Genomic DNA, 16,868 nt, shown 5'->3' on the forward strand with positions numbered 1-16,868 from the left:
ATCTTTTTGGTTGAATTGGAGTTCCTTTACACATAAGCAGCTACATAACCTTGGAAATGCAATCTTTAAAAGGTTTTTCAGATATTCAAATGTCCAAGCAATAATGCATTTAGTGCACAGCGCAGTTCAATATATATATATATATATATATATATATATATATATATATATATATATATATATATATATATATATATATATATATATATATATATATAAGGTTTTTCAGATATTAAAATGTCCAAGCAATAATGCATTTAGTGCACAGCACAGCGCAATACAACCCCCCCCCCCCCCACACACACATACATATATATATATATATATATATATATATATATATATATATATATATATATATATATATATATCGATCGATCAAGAGAGAGAGAGCAACATCTAGATATCAAAAATTCAAGTCATTACATTAACTTTTCTCTGGCCAACCATAAACTTTGGAGGCGAAGATCATTCTGTTGGAATGTAGATATCTATAAAGGAGTGAGCTAAGACGCCCAACACCTCATCTTGGATTTATGGATAAGCAGCTAAGGATAATTGCATCACCGAAGCAATGTCCAAATGGCAGCAACAGCATCACCCTTGTGTTCACGAAGAGTTCTTTCAGCCACTTTCTTGTCCAACTGAATGGTTGAAAATGTGTTTGATTAGGCACTATAAGCACATGAATAATTCAGAGTGGGAGGAAAAAACAGTAAAAAGAGAAACAAAGGGGATTGGGAGGGGGGTGGGTTTGAAGATACAACCTCCAGTTCACTTGCAATTATGTCCACATCAGCAGGGTTTATCTTTACTGCAGCCAGTTCTTTTTCCCTGTTGGATGAGAAGTGAACGCAGCTTTCAACTTAAATTGAAATTATATGCTTGTACCAATAAAAAATCAAGACCAAAAGTTTGCAATATAGGTGACAAAAATTCAGACTGTTCTTATTCTGTGTACAAGTGAAAAGATCAGGTGCAATATGATTGCACAAATATTTGTGCATTAAGCACCTGAACACCCTCCATCTTGGGGACAGGCCTGTCAGTTGTGGGGCCCAAGGCCTGATGGAGGGGGATCAGGTGCTTAATGCACAAATTTTGTGCCATGTGATTGCACCTGATCCGGACTCTGTACACACCCCTACATATGCATGTTGGGCCTCTCACTAATTAGTTTAATTTTGAATATAATGGTAAATCTCCAAAGAACCCTTAATTAAGTCAAACAGAAAAGCTGTTTTTCAACGAAATTTCCTAAGTACGAAATGAACCCTCATTCAGCTACAATCACGTAGGTAAGAGTTTTGTGAAGCAGAATGTAAACCATGAACCTAAACTTAATCCAATAGCCTTAGCAGGACAAAATGTCTAGATTATAATGAGAAATTTGGTATAAAACTATTACAACAGACAAAGTGAAGACCATAAGGAGCATCCCCAAACTCAATAAGCTTACCACCAGGCTGATGCTCGCTGAAAGGACAAGACAATCGGTCTCAATAGACTGAACATTACTTGATAGATAGAAAGAGCAATTCAAATGACAACTGGTAAACCCGTCCAAGCATTGACTTATCCGTAAATTTCATCCATGTACAAGCAAACATGCTCAAGAACTGGAACCAGAAGGGGAAGAGTATCACAAATTTCCTTTCACAGACAAGGGCTTGAAAATATTCTCACCCTCATGACATACTGGATCTCTAAGTTCAATTGATACTTCTCCCAAGTATTAGTTTTGTTGAGATTAAGAGGTTTTAAGTTTAAGTTTTCTTAAACTAGAGGTTATTTGATATTTAGTGGACTTGAGTGTAATTTTTTTACATTGGCCTCTCTCTATTTAACATAGAGATTAGCCCTAATCAGATTAACGAGTTCTCTCAGCCGATCTCTCTCTCTCTCTCTCTCTCTCTCTCTCTCTCTCTCTCTCTCTCTCTGCCTCTGCTCGGGTGCTCCTCATTCAAGTCGCGACATGGTATCAGAGCCGTGAATCTCTGGAGCCTGAAAACGTGACTGTTCTACACCAAATCGTAAACAGGTGTGGGGTTTTTTTTCTCTCTAATTACATAGATCTGATCACAGATCTGATGTCTGACTCACGTCATGACACAGATCTGTAATCAGGTCTACAGATTGATTGCAGCTGGGAGTTACGGAAGAGCAGGCGTGCTTTTATGTGTCGTGGAAAGCTTTTTCTCTTCTCAGGCGTGAGTTCTGTGCAATAGTAGCAGCCTGTTAATCAGTTTTTTTGTGTCGTGGAAGCTGCAGTAGTGATTTCCTACTGTGTGGATTTTTTTTTTCCGTGGAAGCTGCAGCCGTGATTCCCTGCTGTGTAGATTTTTTTTTTTGTTGGTAGCTTTTATCTACTGTCGTGGCAAACTGCTTTTCGTGGATTTTTTTTTAGCAGCATGTTAAGCTTTTATCTACTGTCGTGGCAAACTTCTTTTCGTGTTTTTCTTAGCAGCATGTGTACCGTGGCAGCAGCATGTTATTACTATTTTTTTTTGTGTCGTGGAAGCAGCAGACGTGATTCCCTGCTTTGTGGAAAGTGCTAAATTCTGACCATGAACAAGTCGTCATATTGGACGTTGTTCTGGCTTTCTCAGATCTATATTTCTGAGGTGTTTACCTATTGTATCTGACGTGGGTTGAATAGTCAGGTGCAAGTAGGTCGTGGTATTGGCTGATGCGTGATTGTGGAACACGCTACTTTTTGTGTCAATTGTAGTATGCCATGATTTTTATTTCAGGTGTGGCAAACTTTGTGTAGTCGTGGACTTGACTGACGTGTGATTATAAAACACGCTGCTCAAGTGAGTAAATCTGATTTTTTGTGGCAGCTGCAATAGCATCAAATATTTAGTATGGGTGAAACTTCGAAATATGATTCTAAAATTGAACATATTGGGGAGTATAAGGCTTTTGCAAATCCCTTCTCGTATGGTTCCTCTGTAAGGTTGAATGAAACCAACTATGCCAGGTGGTCCAGAACTTTTATGATGTCGGTATCTGGACATCGTAGAAAACATATTTTGTTGGAAGATGAACCAAATGAAAATGTGAGAAAATACGTTACTTGGGACGAAGATAATGACATCGTTATGTCATGGATCATGAATAGTGTTGAACCCCATATTGCAGATGGTTTAATTTACTATAATACAGCCAAACAGATGTGGGACAATCTTCGAGATACGTACTCACAAGAGACTAATGTGAGTCGTATCCTACAAGTTGAACAAGAGATACATAATTTGCAACAGGGAGATCAGACCTTGGCCCAGTACTATGCCTCCGTCAAAGCTGCGTTTGAAAGACTCAATGCTCACAGGCCTCTTTGTTGTTCGAAGCAAAAGGATCATCAAGAACAGACTATGGTTGCTCGGTTTCTTACAGGTTTATCTTCAGAATTCTCTGTTGCAAAAGTCCAAATGTTGACTGGATCAGATGTACCTACTCTTGCTGATGCATACAATCGTCTGAGTAGACTTGCGATCTGTCTTCCACAATCTGATCCTGTGTCCCAGTCATCTGCTCTAACTGTCTCATCTGGTTATGGGCGTGAAAATATTCAGAATATCAGAAGACGCGGTCGTGGGAGAGGTATAGGAGGTAGAGGAAAACTTCAATGTACATTCTGTGGAAAATTTGGACATTTAGAAGATCGTTGCTGGGATAAGCATGGTCGGCCAACCTCTTCTTCATCAAAGTCATATGGTCCAAAAGCAAATGTTACTACACTAGAGGCAAAAAATGCACATGATAATACCTCTGCAAGTGACAGTATCACCCTCAGTCGAACAAAATATGATGAGTTGATAGCTCTTCGCCCTTCGAGTTCCACCTCTCCTATAGTCGGTGTTGCCTACTCAACAGGGAATCATCTTCATCTGAATGATAGTAAGTGGATTATTGACTCTGGCGCATCCAGACATTTGTGTGGAAATTCACTTGTTTTTTCAGACCTAAAGGATATTATTGTTCATCGAGGAGTCTCATTAGCCGATGGGAGTTCCTCACCAGTTGTTGGTCAGGGAAATATTTCTAAATCCTCCACCTTACAGTTGAAAAATGTTCTTCATGCTCCCAACTTTCCTCAAAGTTTACTCTCTGTTAGTGGCCTTACAAAAGAATTAAACTGTAGAGTGATATTTGATCCGATGGGTTGTCATTTTCAGGATTTGCTGACGGGGAAGAAGATTGGTGGAGGCTATGAAGAAAATGGAGTCTACTACCTACATCATCCAGTGGGTAAGGTTTATGCTGCAGTGGAACACTCATCCAGTCCTGTTCAGTGGCATCGTCGTCTTGGTCATCCTTCATTGTCAAAGCTTCGTTATGTCTTTCCTCAAATTCCTTCTACTACATCATTTCAGTGTGAAGCATGTCAGTTGGGCAAGCATCATCGAAGTTCGTTCCCTCCGAGTCAGAGTAAGTCTAGTCATAAAGTTTTTGAACTTCTTCATGCAAATGTAGGGGGTCCTAGTAAGATTCCTACTAGGACTCAGTGTCGATATTATCTTGTTATTGTTTATGATTTTTCTAAGTTGTCGTTGATATTTTTAATAAAAGAACGATCTGAAGTTCCAAGTATTATCAAATCCTTAATTCTTGAAATAAAAACTTAGTTTGAATCTGTTGTCAAGATTGTTCGCATTGATAATGCTCTTGAGTTCAAATCAAAAGTTCTGTTAAAATTTTACCAAGATCATGGCATTCAACCCCAAACTACATGTGCCTATTCATCTCAACAAAATGGGGTGGCTGAACGCAAACACCGACACCTGCTTGATGTTGCCCGAACCCTTATGATTCAATCCAATGTTCCTGCGTTATATTGGGGTGATGCGATTAACACTGCTTGTTATCTGATCAACCGCATGCCTTCATCTACTCTGGGTGATCAAATTCCATTACATATCCTAAAACCTAATGCCCTACTCGTTTCTTTCTCACAAAAAATATTTGGATGTGTTTGCTTTGTACACAAACTTGGCCCTGACTGTGATAAATTAGTTGCTCAAGCTACAAAATGCATATTTATAGGTTATCCAAAAAATCAAAAGGGATATTGATGTTATGATCCTATCTCTCGCCGAGAGTATGTCAGTGCGAATGTATCTTTCTTGGAATCTATTCCATATTACTCTAGTACCGGTTCCCCGCTGCAGGTTGATCTAGCTGAGTCTTTTTCATTACCTATACCTCCTTTTCCTTTGGAATTTATGCCCCCAGTACCAAACCAAACTTCATCCTCGTCACGATTTCATAATCCTCCATTGGTATATGTGCGTAGAGCTCCACTTCCGCAAGTGCCTTCATCCACTTCTTCTCCTGAGGTAAGTACTACTGACAATAGTGATCTTCATGATGATGATAACATGCCTATCGCTCTACGAAAGGGGACACGACAATGTACCTTATATCTCATTTTGTCTCTGATGTTAGAATTGGAAATCAGATGAAGACTTTTGTTTCAGCCTTATCTGCTGAAACTATTCCTCTAAACTATCAACAGGCAGAGCTAGATAACCGGTGGAAGCTGGCTATGCAGGAAGAAATGGATGCTTTATTGTCTCAACATACATGGGATCTAGTTGATTCCCCAGTGGATGCTGACATTGTTGGATGCAAATGAGTTTATACCATCAAGTACAAATCGGATGGTTGTATTGAAAGGTATAAGGTCAGATTAGTAGCAAAAGGGTATACTCAGACTTATGGTATTGATTTCTTTGAAACTTTTTCTCCTGTTGCACGGATGAACACCATTCGTCTTGTTCTCTCAATAGTTGTTCATCATGGTTGGAGCTTGTGTCAACTAGATGTGAAAAATGCATTTCTATATGAGAATCTATCTGAGACAATTTACATGCAACAACCTCCAGGATTCGAGGTTGAGGGAGAGTGTCAGAAGGTGTGTAGTTTGAGAAAGGCGATTTATGACTTGAAACAAAGTCCACGTGCATGGTTTCAAAAGTTGTTTGAAGTGATGTCACGCTTTGGCTTTCATAGGTCAGCGACAAATCATACACTATTTATCAAGAAAACTAACTTAGGCATAGTTGTTATGGTGGTATATGTGGATGACATCATTCTTACAGGAGATGATGTGAAAGCTATTGAAGCCACAAAGGCTCATCTTCAAAAACACTTTGTTACAAAAGACCTTGGTTCACTTAGATATTTTCTGGGTATAGAAGTTGCCAGGAGCCGTGAAAGGATGGTTTTGTCTCAACGGAAGTATGTTCTTGACTTATTAAAGGAAACTGGAATGTTGGGAGCTAAACCAACAAATATTCCCATGGATCATAAAGTTCAGTTGTTTGAAGAAGGGTCAAAACCGGTTGATAGCAAAAGCTATCGCTCACTAGTAGGGAAGCTACTTTATGTAACTGTGACCAGGCCGGATATTGCCTTAGCGGTAAGCAAAGTTAGCCAATTTATGGATAAACCAACTGAGGTACACTGGAATGCAGCTATAATGATTCTCAAGTATTTAAAATCTTCTCCTGGAAAAGGGTTATTATTCAGAAAAAGTGGAACTCTGGAGATAGTGGCCTACTCTGATGCTAACTATGCAGGATCTGTAGTGGATAAAAAATCTACCACAGGATTCTGTGTGTTTTTGGGAGACAACTTAATTTCATGGAGAAGTAAGAAGCAAAATGTGGTTTCTAGGTCGAGTGAAGAATCAGAATATAGGGCTATGGCCCAAACAACTGTTGAATTAATGTGGGTCTGTACTGTTCTTCATGATCTTCAGGTGAAGGTTTCCTCTCCTATGACCATGATGTGTGATAACAAGGCTGCCACATATATAGCGAACAATCCTGTCTTTCATGACAGAACAAAGCACATTGAAGTTGATTGCCACTATGTAAGAGATATGGTTCAAGCTGGTCATATCACTACCAAATATCTAAAGTCGGAGGACTAAGTTGCAGACATGTTTACAAAGCCTCTTGCTAGACCAAATTTCTCAAAATGTTGTGACAAGCTCAGCATGATTGATATCTATGCTCCAACTTGAGGGGGAGTGTTGAGATTAAGAGGTTTAAAGTTTAAGTTTTCTTAAACTAGAGGTTATTTGATATTTAGTTTTTAATGAGGGACTTGAGTGTAATTTTTTTACATTGGCCTCTCTCTATTTAACATAGAGATTAGCCCTAATCAAATTAACGAGTTCTCTCAGCCGATCTCTCTCTCTCTCTCTCTCTCTCTCCTATGCTCTGCCTCTGCTCGGGTGCTCCTCATTCAAGTCGCGACAAGTTTAATGGTCAATCACTTTAAGGGACACAAAAGAAATATTAAAGCTTGAAATAGATTGATATCTCACCGCTTTGATACTTCTTCCTTGCATTAGTTTGATAGCAAATTCCTTATAGGGGCAAACAACACATCGCATGCAACCCAAATGCCTAATTCGTTCTAACCATAACAGACCCATCTACTAAAACGCGATTAAAGCACAATTGGTATCAACCAGCAGCATCTCCAGAAATCCAACAGCAATCAGCTGTAAGTGCACTTATGGTGCCATACTCTGAGGAACTAGTTTCTTGAATCATGATCACTATAAAAGAACAACTTATTTAACCCATATAAATTAATGCAGTTTACGTAGCAATATTGACAAAGAGAAAAAGAGCAGAAAGAAACAAGAAAAAACCAAGTTTACCAGGAAGGGAAACTGAAACGAGAAACATGTTGGGAAACGGAAATAGGAAACGAGACCTTTTAAAGTTTATGTGAAACGGGGAATATATATATATATATATATATATATATATATATATATATATATATATATATATATATATATATATATATATAATGTGTTGTGCATAAGTGCAAATGTTGACAATATGAATGAAAACTATTATAAGTTTACATAAACTTTACTTTTTTACAATATTATGATAAATAATACTAATTAATAAATACTTTTATAAAATATATCAGCAAATTGATTACAACAAAATCAAGTAATTAAAAAATTGAATAACACATGTATCTCAACCTTACATTAAAAAAATTTATTTAAGAGAAGCTTGCAATAAATGTACAGAAAACATGTTTTCCAAATAAGGAAAACGAGTTTCCCATATAAAGTAAGTAGGTTTCGCATGTGAGGTGAAGTGAGTTTCTCACTCAATGGGAAACGAGTTTCCCATGCATTTTTAGAAGTTTCCCACAAGTTTCAGGAACACATGGTTTATGGTTTCGGAAACGGTTTTTCAGGAAATGAGTTTCCCACATGTAAGTGGAGTTTCCAGTAACCCTGGGAAAAAACCAAAACATCATGAAGTTCAAAAAGGCAACAAAAGGAGAGGGAGGTGCAAGAGTAAAAATAGTCCACAATAATCTGAAAATGAAAGAATTGATGCTTTAATGGAGGATTTGGGTCAGCCAACAAGAAAACACCATTTCAATTAGAAAAGATAACTTATACAACATAAACAAATTGATAGCTTATGTCAGAAAAAGTGACAGAATATCCCCAAATCATCTGATAAAAACGCGATAGAGCCAACTTCAGGATGGCCATTGGCAACAGTTTCAACAAGAAGCTTAGTTGTCAAAAGCGGCGCCTAGGCGGGCTAGGTGCAGGGCTACTGCCTAGGCTTATGGGTCTAGGTGGTGGGGCCCTGTTTTTTCACCTAGACTGTTGTTTCTGCCTAGGCCGCAGGGTCATGGTTGTCATTTAAACAAAATTTGTCTCTATTTTTTTTTCTTCTTCCTCCCTCCCCAAAAGCTTTCTTTTTTGTTCTCCTTTTCTTCTTCTTTTGCTTTTCGTTTTTTACTTCTTGTTTTTTTCTTCTTCCTCCTCCTTTCACCCCTCCGCCTTCTCTTTGTCTTCATCCTCCATTTTTTCATTTTCCTTTTCTTTTTTTCCCTTCTTATTTTTTTCTTTTTCTTCTTCTTCCTCCTCTTGACCCTCTACTCTCTTCTTTTTTTCATCCTTTTTATTTTTTCGTCTTTTTTATTTTTGTTGTTTACATGTATGCATGTGTTTTTGACACACACATATATATAATCTGTTTTTTCAGTTACATATATATATAAGAACGGGCTTTTTCTTTATGTCACCGTTAAGACCCTCCAAATATCAAAGTTTTAAGTGTTTTAGCGTCAATTTGAACCTAAGTCATAAGGACTCGGCAAAGCAGGTGCCGCACCTGCGTCGACGCGACGCGACACGGGTGCAGTCAACACAACCCTGGGTGCGGTCAACGCACCCAGGGTCATTTAGGTCCAATTTTTAGACTACTTTTTTTTTCGCCCGATGAAAAGCGAGTGAGAGAAGGAGGATTAGGGCAAAATCCTCCTGAAGCCGATGTCGACGCTGACGATCTCCAACTCCTTCCAGCCGCTCCTCCTCAGTTCTCAGGTATGTCTCCTTCCGACTTGCTCTCTCGCTCTCTCACTCGCTCTCTGTCACTCTCACAGTCTCTCTTCTCTCCGTTACTCTCACGGTCTCTCTCATAGTCTCTCTTCTCTCTGTCACTCTCACCGTCTCTCACTTGCTCTTCGTCACTCTCACTGTCTCTCTTCTCTTTGATTGTATTATACGTGGGTCATTAGCATCTAGGGTTTTTAACTTTTTATTAATAGGCTTTTTGGACATTTCAAAATTTTTGCAATAATATTATTTGGGGGTTTTGTGAAAGTTTTTCATTTGTACTTGTATTGAGAAAGAGAGAAGAGAGACAGAGAGAAGAACCCAAAATGGCGATTGCGGCTGTCACGATTTCTTCCTTTAGAAATCGTGACCTAATGGTTGTATTAATATGCTTAAGTTTATATTGTGGGTCGGGTCAGGTGTAATATCCGAACCCGGATACAAGTAAAAATACAGAGGACTTATACATGAATGAACTCGAGTCTGGTACAGGATCCAGACCCGAAACACTGTCCACTTTTTTCATCCCCCCTCAAGTTGATCATGGTTATGGACCATGAACAACTTGCCTTTAAGCATCAAAAAACGATCCTTTGTTAACCCTTTCGTAAATAGGTCTGCAACTTGCCTTTCAGTATTGACGAACTCTGAAGCAAGCATCTCGCTCTTGGTTTGATAGCTTATCGCTAGAGATTCAGAAACACGGATTTTCACATTCCATGCTGGACCACTCATTGTTTATTTTCAGAAGTCAGACTGTGACCACTCTGTTATTAATTTATGTCGATGATATTGTTATCACATGAAACTCTGCGGCCCACATCTAATAAGTAAAAGACTTACTAGGTCAGAGGTTCAAAATGAAAGATCTTGGAGCTCTATGCTATTTTCTTGGTGTAGAAGTTGATAATCAGACTCATGGCTTGACACTCACTCAGCACAAGTACACCATAGATGTTCTCAGCAAGGCAGGCATGAAAGACTGCAAACCTCTAGGAACTCCGAGTGTGCTTCATCAAAAACTTAGCGCTCATGATGGAGATCTGTGTGATGACCCCACCAGGTATCGAAGCATAATAGAAATGTTACAGTACCTGACATTCACTAGACCTGATATTGTTTATTCAGTCAATCAAGTGTCTCAATTTATGCATACGCCATGTACTGGTCATATGGAAGTCGTCAAGAGGATCCTTAGATATCTGAAAGGAGCTATTGGGGATGGATTGATATACTCACCACAGCCATATGGCAAAGATGAGCACAGACTCACTGTATATTGTGATGCAGACTGGGCAGAAGATCCTGATGAACGAAGATCTACATCAGGATATTGTGCCTTCATTGGAAGAAATTTAGTCTCTTGAAGCAGTAGAAAACAAAAGGCTATCGCTAGATCAAGTACTGAGGCTGAGTATAGATCTATGGGTGCTGCTACTGCCAAAGCCACATGGATCAGACATCTACTAACTGAAGTAGGAGAAAAGATCTCCCACACTATCTTGCTATGTGACAACCAAAGTGCTATAAACATGTCATTCAATCCAGTACATCGCAGTCGTGCTAAGCACATTGAGATTGATCAACACTTTGTGAGACAGAAAGTTGAAGAAAAAGAGATTGAATCAGAACTGATCTATCAAGCGATGAATCAAAACTGGAGTCTTCAGATGAGGTATGCTTTTCACACTTTAGTCATATATTTCAAGTGTATAGCCTTGCTTGCTTAGCCTGTCCCTTTTGAGCTCACAAAGTTTTTCTTTTTTGATATCGTCAAGTTGTACTTTTTGTGCTTTCAGAGTGATGGTGATGAGAAAACGTCCAATGCTTCATTACCTAGAAAGACTCTGAGTAGGAAAAGATCACTTGTGTGCTTCATTTTCTTTGCTCTCCTTTGTGTGTCTTCTAGTAATTTTAGTATATTACAACAACAACAACTACTACTACTACGCCTTTATCCCAAAACAATTGGGGTCGGCGATATGAACCAAAAAAGAAAATCATACTGGGTCTTCCACATGAATCCTTCTCCTCCAATCATTTCTATCCAATGCCATGTCCTCGGTGAGGTTCAAAGCATTCATATCCTTTCCTATCATCTCCATCCATGTCTTCCTAGGCCTACCCCGACCTCTTTTAACTAATATATTTTCCCATTTCTCCATCCTTCTAACTGGAGCATCATTAGGCCTTCGCCGAATATGTCAAAACCACCGTAAATGATTCTCTCTCATCTTATTTTCAATGGGTGCAATGCCTACCTTCTTATGTATCTCCTCATTCCGAATCTTATCTTTTATTGTATTTCCACACATCCATCTAAGCATACGCATCTCAGCTACACTCATTTATTTTTTGAATATGATGTCTCTTGGCAGCCCAACATTCCGTACCATATAGTAAAGCGGGCCTAATAGTCATCCTATAAAACTTTTCCTTCAACCGCAATGGCATTCTACGATCGCACAACACTCCAGTTGCACTTTTCCATTTCATCCACCCAACTTTTATCCTATGATTTACATCTAGATAATGTTAGGAATATGAAGTTACATTGAATCACTTAAGCATGTATATGTTCATATGACCTGGTTAATGTACCCCTGTTTTGACCAGTCCAAGACATATAGTTGACTAAGAAAATGGTCTATCTGACTATGCCAACCTTGAAACTGTCAAGGTTCCCTTATATATATATATATATATATATATATATATATATATATATATATATATATACACACATTTTTGCCCTGCCGCACCCCCGCACCCAAGGTTTTTTAAAGTGCCGCATCCCTGCACCCGCACCCATGTGACTTAGATTTGAACCATTAAATATGTTTATCAATAATTATTTATTGAGAAACAAACTTTGTTCCAAATTGATTTGATGTAAAAATATGAACATTTTATCATGAAATTTTAGCATGATATCAACTGATGTTTTTTTACCTCTTTAAAATTCACATTTGAGCATAAAGATGCTTAATCAATTACATGTTCTCTATTCAGCAACAATCATAAACACATCTAACTGTTCAAATCGAACATAAAACAGTTAAAAACTATGACCTTCGGAGAGTCCTAATAGTGACCTAACGAAACAAGGGCAGGATAATCCCCATTCTCTCTCTCTCTCTCTCTCTATATATATATATATATATATATATATAGAGAGAGAGAGAGAGAGAGAGAGAGAGTAATCGGATGTTGTGTCACAAGTTTTGGTGTATGTTCAATATTATGCAATTTCATGAATTTTGCAACGTTACACTAAATTGCATACTTCATCCATAGTTACAATCATATGTTTGTTATTAAATATAACTATTTATTGTGATATTTCTGTTTTTCTTGATGTTTTATTGTTTTGGTCCCACCTAGGCCGACTAGTCCTTTTAAGGGTCTTCCGCCTAGGCTCCAACTAGCGCTTTTAACAACAAAGGCAAGGAACCAAAACAAACTAAAATGATATAACTAGTCATGTGTCATTAGCACTTGAGTCAAGAAGAGTAAGTAAAACTTTAATAGGCTGACTACAACTCTTGACTAGCATCCTAATGTTTCAGATCACACCCTAGTAAATTATCCCAAAATGCACAGCAAACTGCATGACTGGCTATCTGCACATAAACATATTTATACATATATACCTGTATAATTATATATTATTTTGGCAATTGAAGTTTCACACATATCACAAATTAGCTTGATGTATACATAACACATCAAGTAAACCTACCCTATTGTATAAGGGTCTTATGGACCGAGAGGAAAAAGCCATGGATGAGCAACCTGTGAACCAAGAGCCCTAATAAATGCAAGAATATGGGTTCCTACTTCACCCACATAAAGCTAGCCGACAAGGCGACAAGGGCCTAGTACACAGCAAGGAGACACTAGACGCCTAGTGCTGACCTAGTAAGGACTAGGCTTTACTATGCAATATCTCATGTAGTCACCTAACAACCAATGGTAGAAACCATAAGTTTTGTGGTTTTTGGGATAGACATATTGGTCATTTCTTAACCTCTTTAATAATTCTACGAGGATATTTGTATTCAAAAATTTACTATTTCTAGTGTCCCAGACTTTTGTGAAAAACCAAACTAACAAAGCATCGACAAGCCCTTTTTCTTTGTGCATACTCCAATCTCAGAAGACCTCAAACAGTAGAATGAAAGGTATAACACTATAACCTTTCTACTGAATATGGAAATAATTTTTTCCCTATGTTCCAATAATCCAGCACAAACCACAGAGGTGGTTAGTACTCTCATTGGCCCTCTTGCTAACATCACACGTACTCGGCATGAAGTGACCAAAATGTCTAAGTATTTCAAAGTATTCTCCATGGGGTCAAACGAGGTAGCTGGATAGTTAGGTCTCATTATTATTAACTGAAGGGTCCTGGTTTGAATCCCACAAGGTTATCACTCAACTTTCCTAGAAAAGAAAAAAAAAAGAAACCTGTTCTCCATTGCAAGTCCCAAAATACAAGCTTCCCTAGGATCATGCGATGAAAACCAAATAAATTTAGCCACCTAAGCAGTATCACAACAAAGCCATTTATACCCCAAAAGATCGCCATACCCTTAATTGTTATATAAAATCAGCATAACTGGGTGACCTGATACAGGCTGAACAAACTAGAAGGGCAATGCTATTAGAAGACTTAGAGGCAAGCAGAATTGCAACACAAATGAGTCACTCAGAGTTTAGCCTTAGATGGACATGATTTGAACGAAAAAGGACACTTATAGAAACAAAATTAGACCTAAAGAGACCCATCCTCAAAAAGATTACAAACCCCTTTTTGAACCCCTTAACCTTTTCATCAAGTAGATAAGCCAATGAAGTTCCCATCCAAGAGTACAACCAGACCTGCTTCACCTACAATTTCCAATAAAATATTTAACTCGGTGTTTCATAATGATCACCAAATAAAATAGTTTTTCATTCCCACGAAACCCCATCCTTAGAACCATGGTTGTACATATACGTATTGTTACTTTTGTGTTTTGTGATACGATATACACTCATATTGCGATACGAGTGTGTATCGTATTCGTATCGGGTGTATCGTATGATACAGTATGTATCGTATGATACATTGCTGATACACTTAAAAAAAGTTGAAAGTTGTATTTTTTTTTTTGGGTTTAAAAGGCCTCTTATGGGCTTTTGTGATTTTATCAAGAGTGCATTTTCACCATTTTTTCACTCAAGAAAGTGGGTTAAAGTACAAAATCTCTATTCTTTGCTTCTTATTGAGTGTTTTTGGGGAAATGTATGTTTGGTGTTTCTTATTGAGTTTTTTAATTGATTTTGTTTTATTTTAAATCATTCGATGTCGTCTTCACACTCATATCATATTAGAGATCATGCATGACAATATTGTAGAAGCATTGATGATGTACCACGACTAGGGTTATCAATGAATTTGAGAAGTTTGTTTTGTAGTGTTATTATTATAGGTAAGTTGCATAGATTTAAGCAACATATTGTAGGTCAAGATTAAAAGGTACGTCCATGTGATTCTCCATCTATTCCTGCAACTTTTCGTGCTGATGTTATTGCTGAAATAGAAGTTTGAAGAAGAAGAATTTTGCAAAAATGCAAAGATAAAGGACTTCTAACCATTGTTTCAGATTCTTAAGATGATAATAACGATGACCCACTTGTCAAAAAAAAGTGGCCCAACATAAAAAGATCATTGAGCGACAGTTGGATGCAGAACTGAGAAAATATTATCCTGATGTTTGACGAATAGGCTCTAGAAGAAAGTTTAGTTTTAAGATCTTTAAAGTTTAGAACTTTAGAGATGAAGATTAGCATGTAAGACGTTGGTTAAATATAATGTGTTTAGTTATCATGAACTCTTATTGGTTAAATGTAAGGCTTTAATTGTGTTTAAAATTTAAATTACATTTTCAGTTATCAGTGCATGGTTTGTTATTAATTTAAATTATGTAGTTGCCTTCACATGTGAATTTATAGTTGTATTTTGTGCAATTCATCATTGTTTTATGTGATAGCATTTTTTTATAATTTATGCTAAATTTTTCTGATTTTTTAAAATTTTTGAAATTTTTTATTAAAAATTTAAGATACTTTGACGATACTATACGGTGTTACTTTGAACCCGACCGATCGATACATACTTACAACCTTGCTTAGAACACATACTTAACAAAGCACACCCATTTCTTCAATTGCTTATTATCGAAAGATCTTTCCAGTTAGATAAGCACAAACCTCTTTCTCATGCCTACTCCCTTGCAAAAACCAATCCCTAAGCATGTTCCAACGCTGAATAAATTTCACATTGCCATGACAGCAAACGCAAAAATTCTCTCAGTAAATATTAAAATCCAGAAATTCCGTAGCAGAGAAGCCAACAAAGACAAAAAATGAACAACGTGGTAAACAACCTACATTCAAAATTTGCACTCGATTGAGTATAATGCTAAAACAAATCCAATTAAAATAGCCTTTCCATTAGAGACCTGAGTTCGAGGCATCATTCTCTGTTAATCAAGTAAGAAATCTACACCAAAATGAAAGAGATACCGTTTCCCAACAAACCACAGAAAGCATATCAATGCAAAGACCGCACTTTCATCCACACAAGCAACAAAAACCATATTTTTTTTATTTTTCTCCTTACCTCATTCTCATTGCGTTCCAATCAGCCTCAGCAGACGCCGAAATCGACGCCATCGCCTATCGAACACCACCACCAACACAAACGCTTCAGAAACATATAAGAAAACAACTCAACGACAACAAGATGAGGCATGAAGTCAGGAGACGCTCCATGCTTACAGCAGCAAAAGAATAAGTTGGGGTCGAGAAATCTCGACTATTTCGAAATGGGTGGTTCTCCAAAGACATGAAAACGATGAAATATGATGGAAATGGACGAACTGGAGAGTTGGGTGTTGTAGAAAAATTGAGGGGAAACGTATGTATTTGGCTTTTTACGAAGATCGTGTTTGGATATACCTCCTGGACTCTGATGGAATTGAGTTGGCGATCTTCGACATGGTCGGTGAGCTTGTCGAACGCCTTGCTTTGCTGCTGCAGATCCTTTGAATCGATCGCCCTCGCTTCGATCCCTTCTTCTGCGGCCTCCATACCTCCTCTACTCTTCCACTGCCCAACCCCTCATACGATAGTACGCTTTCTATTCTAGAGATGTAAAACAGGTTGGATCGGGTACAATTAAATATGAATCCGACCTAATCGGTCAATGGATCGGATTTTATTTGATATCTGACCGAATCCGACTTCGTTTAGTTATACCGAAACCATATCCGATTATAATCGGATGCGGATATGGTTTTGGTTTTTCTGCTAATGAATCCGGCAGATATACAGATTTGATGGATATCTAGATCCAATTACATGTGAAAAAACAGATTTGGTATGAGTTTTTCATCATCCTAGTTTGAAT

General features: G+C 37.8%; 1 protein-coding gene across 1 annotated transcript; it reads right to left on the minus strand.

Moving 5' to 3' along the window:
• Positions 1 to 381: 381 nt before the first annotated feature.
• LOC149844154 (uncharacterized) lies at positions 382 to 16,591 on the minus strand. Its single transcript, XM_090002079.1, has 4 exons — positions 16,418 to 16,591; positions 16,080 to 16,135; positions 768 to 834; positions 382 to 644 (listed from the first exon to the last, which is right to left on the minus strand). Exons 1-4 carry the CDS (start codon positions 16,547 to 16,549, stop codon positions 564 to 566), a joined length of 336 nt encoding a protein of 111 aa, XP_089858205.1. The 5' UTR covers positions 16,550 to 16,591; the 3' UTR covers positions 382 to 563.
• Positions 16,592 to 16,868: the final 277 nt, after the last annotated feature.

The sequence above is a fragment of the Nuphar pumila genome, chromosome 3 (genome assembly GCF_984573655.1).
Source record: "Nuphar pumila chromosome 3, dmNupPumi1.hap1.1, whole genome shotgun sequence".
In the NCBI taxonomy this organism is placed as follows: Eukaryota; Viridiplantae; Streptophyta; class Magnoliopsida; order Nymphaeales; family Nymphaeaceae; genus Nuphar; species Nuphar pumila.